General features: G+C 50.1%; 1 protein-coding gene across 1 annotated transcript; it reads right to left on the bottom strand.

Annotated features, from left to right (window-relative positions):
* Positions 1 to 560: 560 nt before the first annotated feature.
* On the bottom strand, positions 561 to 3,573 carry LOC128064007 (myeloid cell surface antigen CD33-like). Its single transcript, XM_052656829.1, has 5 exons — positions 3,525 to 3,573; positions 3,072 to 3,459; positions 2,586 to 2,847; positions 2,317 to 2,450; positions 561 to 627 (listed from the first exon to the last, which is right to left on the bottom strand). Exons 1-5 carry the CDS (start codon positions 3,571 to 3,573, stop codon positions 561 to 563), a joined length of 900 nt encoding a protein of 299 aa, XP_052512789.1.
* Positions 3,574 to 10,481: the final 6,908 nt, after the last annotated feature.

The raw sequence follows: 10,481 nt of genomic DNA, 5'->3' as shown, positions 1-10,481 counted from the left end.
GTAAAGAAAAAGGTATGAGAGACCCTGCAAGTTAATGGTCACTCAAGAGAGCAGTCTTGCTTAGCAACAAAACCAAGCAGCTGCAGCATGAGACGTGGCCCCAATAAAAGGACCACAACATGAGACCCCACACCCTGCCCAGTGAGCTCGGTGAGTTAATGAGCCCTAGGACATGCAGTCCATGCACATAAAAAAATAATAATTTATGGACAGAGGACCCTTCAAAGTGAAAGACCCTCATTGTACTGAGACGCGAATTTTCCATGATGCCTCGGCAGCCCCAGCTTGACCATGTGGGAACAAGAAGACTCCCCAGCATGATGTGCAACGGGAGCCAGTGAGGAAATGTGACGCCTACTCAAGAATTAAGAAGGAGGTGATCTTCTCCCTGTTTCCACCTTGCCTTTCTTTATGAGACTGTAAACCTCTGAGATCTCGGGGCATGGCACTCTCTGGAAAATTGTAAGCCTCCTCAGTGTCCTGTTTTAATAAATCACTTCTTATCTGTGACTTAGCCTCTTGATGAATCCTTTCTGTGCTGAGTCATAAAGAACCAGAGCTCACTGGAGCCCCCCTAAGAGGCCATCTAGTGATTTCAGCACCACCTTGCCACACGCCTTGACTGGCCTGCAGGAAGGTGGGACCAGGACAAATTCACCAGCTAGACCTTATCTTGGGTCCTTCCTCTCCCACGAGGACTCCAGACCTTCTTGACTCACTGGATGCCAGACCCCATGTGCCCGCGCCTCACCCCATCCCCATGCCCTTACCTTCCAGCAGTTGAATGAGGGGGGATTGGGTGCGGAGTGTGGAAAATGCATGAGTTGCACTTCATGAAAATGAAAAATTCTGCCTATCAGTTGACACTACTGAGAAAGTGAAAAGCCAACCCATTTAATGGGAGAAAATATTTGCACATCATAGATCTGATATGTATGTAGTATCCAGCCTGTATTTAAAAAAACTTACAATTCAACAACAAAAAGACAAACACTGCAATTTTAAAAATGGAAAAATGGATAAAAATATTTCTCCAAATGACCAATAATTTCATTTTAAAAAAGGAATGGCATCATTACTCATTCCATAAACATAATTGAAATCATGATGAGATATTTCTTCACACCCAAATTTCTTTTGCAGTTTTAAAGGAAAATAACAACATCAACAAGGATTTGGAGAAATCGGAACCCACATATATTGATGGTGGGAACGTAAAATGGTCTCGTCAGTGTGGAAAACAGCTGACATTTCCTCAGAAGTTTAAATGTAGAATCTACCATTTGACCCAGAAATCTCACTCCAAGGTATATGCCTGAGAAAACTGCAGTCAATGATCAAAAAACAAAAAAGTATAGCAACACTCATAGCAGCATTGTAATAGCCCCAGAGTAGAAACAACGCAGATGCCCAACCGCTGCTAAACAGATAAACAGAAGCTGGTCCATCCATGCAATGAAATATTATTCAGACAAAAAGAAATTGATACTGATACACGCTTAATGAATGATCCTGGAAAATGGTTTTATATGCAAAAGGAGCCACATGGAAAAGGCCACAGTCTTGTAACATTCCACTTGTATGAAATGTCCCCCATAGGCAGATCCATAGACACGGACAGCAGGTCAGTGGTTGCCCAGGGCTGGGGAGGACAGTGTGGTGAGTGACTACTTCGTGGGCACCAGGCTTCTCTCTGGGATGATGAAAATCTGAGATGGATGGGTTTAGGGAGTAGTGAGACTTGTGCAGCATCGTGAATGTTCTTGAAGCCAACTATCGTCTATTTTAAACTGGCTAAAACGGTTGATTTTATTTTATCTGATTTTTCCTCAATAAAAATAATGCGTTTAAATAAGCAACGCCATGTAGAGATGCCAGCTTTCATCTGGTACGGGCAAAGATCAAAAGCTGTCACATATACGGCCTTGGTGAAAACAAAAAGCTTTCAAAATATATGATCCATCAAAACATGCATAAGTTACAACCTATGGGGAGGAAAAAAACTGCAGAGCTGAAGGAGTCAGGTCGTGGGTGGTGAGGGGCTTTGAGGGGTGGGCTCTGCCCTGTGGATGTCACCCTGCTCTTGGGGAGCAGAGGAGGAAGTGGACAAGTCCCAGGGGAGTGAGGGGAGGTGGGTACAGCTGGGCACAGCCGCCATGGGGACAGGGGAGGGGCAGGGACCACTGGGTTCACCCACTAGGGGGCTCTGGTCACTGGGGTGGGTCCAGAGTGAGGCAGGGACCAGCAGAGAGCAGCCCAGCCCTGAGCCGGAAGCAGCCTCGCTCCTGACAGCCCAGGAGGGGACGTCCTTCCTACCTGTGCTGTTTCCTTGAAAGCCTCTGGTCACTGGGCTCTGTGGAGCACCTGGGACTGGAAGAGAGGATCTCCTTCCTCAGCGGGAGGACCAGGGTGACGGAAGTGTAGTCATTCCCTCCCCGCCCCACCCAGATCTGCAGAACCCAGGCACGACAGGCCTTATGTCCCTCTGGCCCCCTCCCCAGCCGGGCCTCCAGGACAAGAGCACCACAAATCCCCAGCCTGGCCCCCCTGCCCGGCACACCCTCAGAGCCCCCGGGCATCCTCACCCCCCACTCACAGGTGACATTGAGCAGGATGGTCCGCTCCACCATCGCCCCGCTTGTGGGCAGCTTCACCTGACAGGTGAGCCTGGTGCCGTGGTCCTGGGGCCGTGGGGTGAGGGTGAGCACCGATGAGAAGGGGGTCCTGGGGCCCAGGGAGCTGGGGGCAGCTGACGTCCAGGAGAAGATGGGGGGCGTGGCCCGCTCACAGGCCCAGGGCACAGAGCAGGTCAGGTTCCCTGGGCGGCCGGGCTCCAGGGCGCCCGGGCTGAGGATATGGGGCTGGTGGGTGAGGGCTGGTGAGAGGAGCGGGGAGATGGGAGGTCAGGAGAAGGCTTTGAGGTGTGCCCCCCCCAGAGAAGCTTCAGGCTTCAGTCCAGCCCCTCCCTCTGAGCCCCCACCTGCTTTACCCTCAGTGCCTCCCAGGAGGGGCCCCCACCAGCCCTGCCCTGGGACCCCCATGACCCCCACTCTGGCCTCTCCCAGATCCACTGCTTACCTGTCACATTCAAGACGAACCATTCAGACCTGTAGCTCCATTTCATAGTTCCTCTTTTCACATGAAAAAAGTAGGAACCTCCGTCTCTCTTCCTGGCGTCTCTGATCTCCAGGGAGCAGTTTTTGTTCCTGGGGTCCCCGAGGAGGTGGAATCGGCCCTGGCTCTCCTTCTGAACTTCACGATCTAATTCGTTTGTGGCCACGGGGGCATCCATGGGTACCTCGGCCCCTTCCCGGAACCAGTAGCCGTGAGCTTGGTCAGAGTCTTTCCAGTCTTCCCTGGGATAGTAGAAGGAGCAGGGCACGCGGACACACAAGCCCTCCTGCACCGACACGGCCCGCGGCACGTGCAGCTGGAATCTCGGATCCTGAGCCAGGGACCCTGCGGGGGAATCGAGGATCAGCCGAGCCCCCGCCCCGCCGACCCCCTCCCCGCCGTCCACTCACCCGCCCATAGCAGCGGCGGCAGCAGCGGCGGCAGCATCAGCGGCAGCATGTCTGAGCAGGAGGGTGTCTGGGCGTCCTGTGTGTGAAAAGAGAAGGGAAGGGAGAGGGAGACGTGAGGGGAGCTGCGGAGGAGCAAGAGACTCTGTTCACAGAAGAGGAACTTCAGAGCCGGAGCTCCTCCCCCTCCACACACAGCGGACGGGAAACCCCTGGGCCCAGAGACTCCGGAGACCTGCCCAGAGAGGAGCAGACAAGCAGGGGCCCCCTGTCCTGACCCCATCTGGGGCTCATCCATCCAGCAGTGCAGTGGGGATGAGGAATGTGGCTTATGAACCTTCAGGCCTCTGGACCTTGGTGGAGGCGCCCCCTGACCTGTCACGGGTGCACCAGGGGCGTGTGCAGACCTCAGAGGCATGTGGGGAGGGAGGATGTGGTAGATGTCTCAATGGCTGGGTCCTGCTGCCCTGGCCAGGGAGGGTCACCCTGTTGTCCAGACTGGTGATTCTTACCCCTGCCCCAACACACCAAGGGACATTTGGATATTGGGTGAAACTGGCATGTGATGGGTCTGGACAGAGGCCAGGGAAGCTTCTTAACATGCTATATTCCACCCCCAGCCCTTATTCCTGTGACAGAAATCATCCAGCCCCAAAGTCAACAGTGCTGGGACTGAGAACCCAGTGACTGGGACCTAGTCCCGACCCTCGAGGTCCTCAGTTCTCCCAGGTGTGGAGCTGACATTGAGTAAGACCCTAAAGGCCTTTCCCAGAGACAGACCACCCCACAGCCCCTGCCTCTCGTTTGTAAAAGAAAGCTTTAGCCTCCTAAAGTGAACGTGAAACTGTTAGTCACTCAGTCGTGTCTGATTTTGCACCCCATGGACTGTAGCACGCCAGACTTCCCTGTCCTTCACCATCTCTTTGAGGTTGCTCAAACTCATGGCCATGGAGTCGGTGATGCCATCCAACCATCTCATCCTCTGTCGTCCCCTTCTCCTCCTGCCCTCAGTCTTTCCCAGCATCAGGGTCTTTTCCAAGGAGTCAATTCTTTTCATCAGGCGGGCACAGTAGAGGGAATGGCAAGGGCCAAGCTCTTTTCTAGGATTGTCTGATGTCTAGGTTCCCTCTTTCAAGGAACCAATAGCCCTGTGAAGCAAGAGGAAGTCCTGACAGAAGTGTATGTGTGTGCATGCGTGCATGCAGAAGAGGAACCTCAGACCTTCTCTTATCACAGCTTTGCAGTCTTGAAAGATGGTGCTCATTTACCCATCTTTCAGAGAGATGCTGCAGTCCAGAGAGGGCAACTGTCAACCCAAGGCACTTGAGAAGCCGGGACCTGCTGCCGCCTCTCCTGGCTCTGCATCCTGTCCTTTGGAACCTGCTCTGGTACCGGGGGCTTCCCTCATAGCTCAGTAGGTAAAGAATCTGCCTGCAATACAGGAGATCTGGGTTTGATTCCTGGGTCGGGAAGATCCCCTGGAGAAGGAAAGAGCAACCCACTCCAGTATCTTGCCTAGAGAATCCCATGGACAGAGGAAACTGCTGGGCTACAGTCCCTGGGGTCACAGTGTTGTAGCCACGCGTTTGAGAATCAAACTCGCTTAGAAGGACATCGCAGATAGTGGAGTGTGCAGTTTATTACACCGGCGGATACAAGGCAGAGTCTCCTCTTAGCCAAGGACCCCAACCAGTTTTTGTGAAAACCTTATATACTCTAAGTGTACATCCCCAAACCCACCTCTCCAAATTCCCTGAAACTAGTCTGAACAAAAGAAAAGGAATATACAATCAAAGTTAACTCTTGATTCATATGCCTTGAGCGTAGGTAGTTAACAGTGGACAATTATCAATAGTGGTCATACTCCAATAAGCATAATAGATGTATGATTCTATTTGGTTATACAAATAATTAGGGTATTCTTTTAGGGGACGGGGAGCCCTGGGGCTCTTCCTTCCCGGGGCCTGGTTTTCTAGTTGGTATGTCGTTTCCATAGATGCTGGGCAGATAGCTCAAAGTCCACAGTCCGGCCCAAGATGGAGTCCTGCTTTCAAGATAGAACCTGTTCTGTTTCTTCATTCAACAAGAGTTGGACACGACTTAGCAACTAAACCACACCCCCCTGCATACCGGGGAGCAAGGCACTCCGGGGCATGTATCGGAGTTACTACTCTTCATCACTTGCCTGCGTGCTCGGTCACTTCAGTCGTGTCCAACTCTCTGCGACCCCATGGACTGTAGCCTGTGAGGCTCCTCAGTCCATGGCATTTCCCAGGCAAGAAGACTGGAGTGGGTTACCATGTTGACCAAGATCAGGGTGGTCGAGTTTCACAACTCCACGGCTTCCCCTGCTAGTCCGATGCACTTGGGGTGATGGGGCTTTGCCTAGCAGGTCTAGGAGGACAGCGGCTGGAAGTTATTGGGGCTCCACCTGTTTGCAGTTGCACAAAGGGCCCAGGTTAATATTCCTGGTACTCTCCAGGCCTAATAAATAGGCGGGGATGGAAATTTATTAAGTAAAGAATCTGTTCTCAATGCAGGAGACCCAGATTCGATCCCTGGATCAGGAAGATCCCATGGAGAAGGGCATGACAACCCACTCCAGTATCCTTGCCTGAAGAATCCCATGGACAGAGAAGCCTGGTGGGCTACAGTCCATGGGGTCGCAAAGAGTTGGACAAGATTGTAGTGACTTAGCATGCACACATGCTGATTGCACATGGTAGAAATTTGCCCTGGGCGGGGCTGTGATGTTTTGCTCTTCCGATAAGAACAAAGCTGAGCTCTAGAAAGAGATTAAGGACTCTATGAGACAGCTTCCCTGGTTGCCACCTGCCCCCAGGTGAGCTCTGGGACTGGCTAAGAGGAGCCACATCCAATACTGTTGCAGGGAAAAGCTAATTCTGATTCCAGGCTGGGACTGTCTCTTTGACTAGCTTTTCGTTACTTTTGTTATTATAATCATACATAATTGCCTGCCTCAGAGAACCTGCCCCTCTGCCTAACTGGTAAAGCTGAAGAGCCCTTGTTCAGGACTCTGTCCACTTGTGGATGGCTACAGGAAGGAAGAAATTAACACATCCCCTGCCTGAGGCTTGCCATTCTAGGAGATATTTGCAAGATCAATGACCGTTTTACTTTCCTCACCTCCCCCTGCCCCACTTCCTGATCTGTAAAAGATCCCGGCATCCAGACTCCAATAAGAGGGTTATTTTTACACTTAAGTCTGCCATCCTCTCGGTCAGCAGGCTTTCCGAATAAAGCTGTATCCCTTGCCTCAGCAGGCTTGTCTCCGATTCACTGGCCTGTCATGTGGTTAGCAGAGCGAGCTTGGACTCAGTAGTAGTATTAGTAGGTCTTTCTGGAGGGAATCATTTCCCCAGTATCATCAGATGTCTCTGATTCAGAGTCTGATGAGGTAGGAAACCTCAGGCTCCTGGCTAGGGTTCAAACAAGATGCTCCAAATTATAGGGAATCCAGGACGGAATGGATCAGTCCAGCTCTGGGTCTGCTTGAGGGCAAGAGAGCGAGTCTCAGGAGGCTGGAATGAATTCCAAACCTGTAGGCACCTCCGAAGGGGAAGGGGCCTCCTGAGGGTCTCCTTGCTTTTAACTCTTATGTTCTTGCATGCGTGCATGCTGTCCAACTTCAGTCATGTCTGACTCTCTGCGACCCCATGGACTGTAGCCCACCAGGCTCCTCTGTCCATAGGATTCTTCTGTCAAGAGTGCTGGAGTGGGTTGCCCTTTCCTCCTCCAGGGGATCTTCCAGACCTAGGGATCGAACTCTCATCTCTTATATCTCCCACATCAGCAGGCAGGTTTTTTGCCATTAGCGCCACCTAGGAAGCCCCTTAACTCCTGTAGTGAACTGGAATTGGGCTCTGAATGAAACCAGTTCTAGCTGAGCTACCAGGAAAGCCCACTAAAGATTATACTCATAAATCAATTACAGTAAAGAATTTACTTATGGTTGGAAGGGATGCCCACAACATGTGAGCATTAGGAATAACAGTGTCAAAGTTCAGCAGTTCTGTTTATCCCTTGAAGACCTGGGACAGACTTTCATCCTCAGTGCCAAAATGGCAGTGTTAACAGGAACTGTTCCAAGGGCTTTGAGCCTTGTAAACTTCTAAGGTCTTTAAGCCTTGAAGGACTTCTTGTGCATGTGTGCCAAGGTTCTTGAGTTGTGTCCAACTCTCTGCAACTCTGTGGGCCATAGCCCACCAGGCTCTTGTGTCCAAGGGATTCTCCAGGCAAGAATACTGGAGTGCGTTGCCATGCCCCACTCCTGGGGAATCTTCCCAACCTAGGGATCGAACGTGCCACCTGGGAAGCACTGAAGATCTTCTTACTCATAGGATATTAACTCTGAAAAGCGATTTTGAGAGATCTGTTTGAGTTTTTAAAGTCTTTATCTATTTTTAACTTTATTTATTTATTTGGCTGTGCTGGGTCTTCACTGCTGCATGGGCTTTCCTCCAGTTGCGGTGAGTGGGGGCTTCTCCAGCTGTGGGGCACTGGCTTCTCATTGAGCGGCCTTCTCGTTGCAGAACACAGGCTCAGTACTTGCGACTCTTGTGCTTAGCTGCTCCCCAGCATGTGGCATCTTCCCAGATCAGGGATCGAACCAGTGTCTCCTACATCGGCAGGTGGATTCTTTACCCCTGAGCCACCAGGGAGGCCCTAAAAGTCTTTAATGAATTTGTTACAGCATTGCTTCCGTTTCATGGTTTTTTTGTTTTTTTTTTTTTGACTGTCGAGGCGTGTGGGATTCCAGCTCCCTGACTGGGGATTGAAGCTGCATCTCCTGCTTTAGAAGGTGAAGTCTTAACCACTGGACTACCAGGGAAGTTCACTGGATTTTGGTGGGAGGTGTACTGTGACTTACCAGTTGGATATTTTGCCCGTAAGGAGGGTAGCTGATTCCGTAGAGATAATTGATCAGTGTTTCCAGGTTCAGCTTTAGCTTTGTCAGAGATGGAACAAAGAAAAGATGTCAAAGGGTCATTTAATTCACTTGGTTGGCTGCTGTCAAATTCTAGAATTATTTTCCTCTTTGGGAGAAAGATAGGACAGAATGATACTTCTTTAAGGAGTCTCAGCCTGATAAATCCAGAAGGGTGATCAAAGGAGAAAGGGTAAGCACCTCAAAGGTCTAAACAGAGGGAGCAGGTTCAGAGGCAAGAATCTTTGGGGTGTTGTGCCCAAAGTCTGAGTCCCCAGAACTGAGAGAATAAGACATCCACAGCAATGCAAAAGCATAAAGGGGTTTATTGCTAGCTCGAGCTAGGGCCCAGGTCTCATCCAGCACAGTGGAATCTGACAAGAGCCCCAGGCTCTGAATCACATCTACTTTTATACAGAGGGTTCTTTGTTCCTGTAACAGCATAGCTGATTGGCTAAGCCGTAAGTGCGCGCAGGACTATTAAACCTTGCATCCCTATCCAGATTGGCTCTGGTCTGGCGCAGGTGGGGGGCTACGGGGATTTTTCTGATAGGTCGAGCTACACTGCCTGTGGGAGTTTCCAGTGCCTCAGCTTTTCTAGAGACTAAACCTCAGGCCTAGCCTGCCCCTTAGAGCCTGCCCTGGCTCCAGTTTGGTCCTAACAGGAGGTTCACTGGAGATCCCCACTGTTTGGATGATTTTAGTGCTCAAGGCAAGGGCGGTTTTATGGTAGTGGGTTGAGCTCCAGAAGTGTGTCTACTGCATGAATTAGGACCAGAGAGATTTACTCCCAATCTAGAGAAATATTTCTCAAACCAGTGAAGCGGGAGAAAGGGGGAAGAGGCCATATAGCTCCTCAGAGCTCCATCATTGAGAACTGGGAGGAAAAAGGCACCTTAAGACCTTTACTTTATGACAATCCTTTCCAATGTCCTGTTTTTGTTTTTGTTTTGTAATAAGAGCAGAAACAAGGAGGGTCTTGCTTTCATTGAGGGGTTTTCAATGGTTGGAGTTAAAGAAGAAAAATTTGGGGGGGGGGGGTCTTCCTTTTAGGTAACTCCTCTAGAGAGTGAGAGAGCTGTTTTTCCAGGTTAGCTAAATCTTCAACAGCACTTACCACCCCATCCTGGTCCTTTTTATGACAAAGGTCCGGTTCAGCCCATTAGCAAACATAGAGTTAAAAGCTACCTGGTTGGAATCAACATCTGAAGGAAGATCAGAATATCCTTTAAAATAACCTGAAGCTGATTGTGATAGTCATAAATGTAAGGCAAGTGCAAAGAAAGAGAGATCAAGCCGGACAGTCAGGCAAGAAAAGTAAATTTATTAGAGGGAAAAGAGAGGGTGACTGGCTCTTAAGGAGAACCAGCATCCTCCCTTTCTGACAGAGTCCTTCTTATACCCTGCCAATGAAAAATTCCCTGAAGGGATAGTCACATAGCCAGAGGTCTGGAATCTGGTGGTCTCACAGTTTTGAGAAGATAGGCGCCAGTGAGATAACAGGATGCCATTTGGACAATTTGGTCAGTCTCACAGATCACTGTGATTTTATTCTTTGTTTGGGAGGTCGACATAATGAGCCATCTTATCAGTGAGACCCCATGTGGGCCCTATCATTCCAGCCTTTTTGATTTAGGATAAGGGCCAAAGGTCAGTCTTCTGTAACTGCTTCCTGTGAGACAGGGGCATCATGGGGGTGAGATAAGAAAAGGCTGGAATGAGGGTTAAGGGGATTTGTGTGGGGTCGAAATTTTTGATAATCTAAGTGAGTTAGAAGTAGCTCGTAGATAGTTCAGTGGGTGAAGGCTTTTAAGCGATCCTGAAGAAATTTTGAAAGAAAGATGCATTAAACACGGGCTGTAAGTTGTAATAAGGGTAAGCAGAAGGTGAGGGCCTAGGAAAGGTAGGACCCAGGGCATCCAATTCCAATTGCTTACCCAATTTTCCCATGAATAACTGAGGTGTTGGCGTATTCTCGAGGCCCTGTTTGTCAGATTTCTTGCTGCTTCCTT

The sequence above is a fragment of the Budorcas taxicolor genome, chromosome 18 (assembly GCF_023091745.1).
Source record: "Budorcas taxicolor isolate Tak-1 chromosome 18, Takin1.1, whole genome shotgun sequence".
In the NCBI taxonomy this organism is placed as follows: Eukaryota; Metazoa; Chordata; class Mammalia; order Artiodactyla; family Bovidae; genus Budorcas; species Budorcas taxicolor.
The sequence above is the reverse complement of the archived record's forward strand: the minus strand, read 5'-3'. Positions and strand labels throughout refer to the sequence as shown.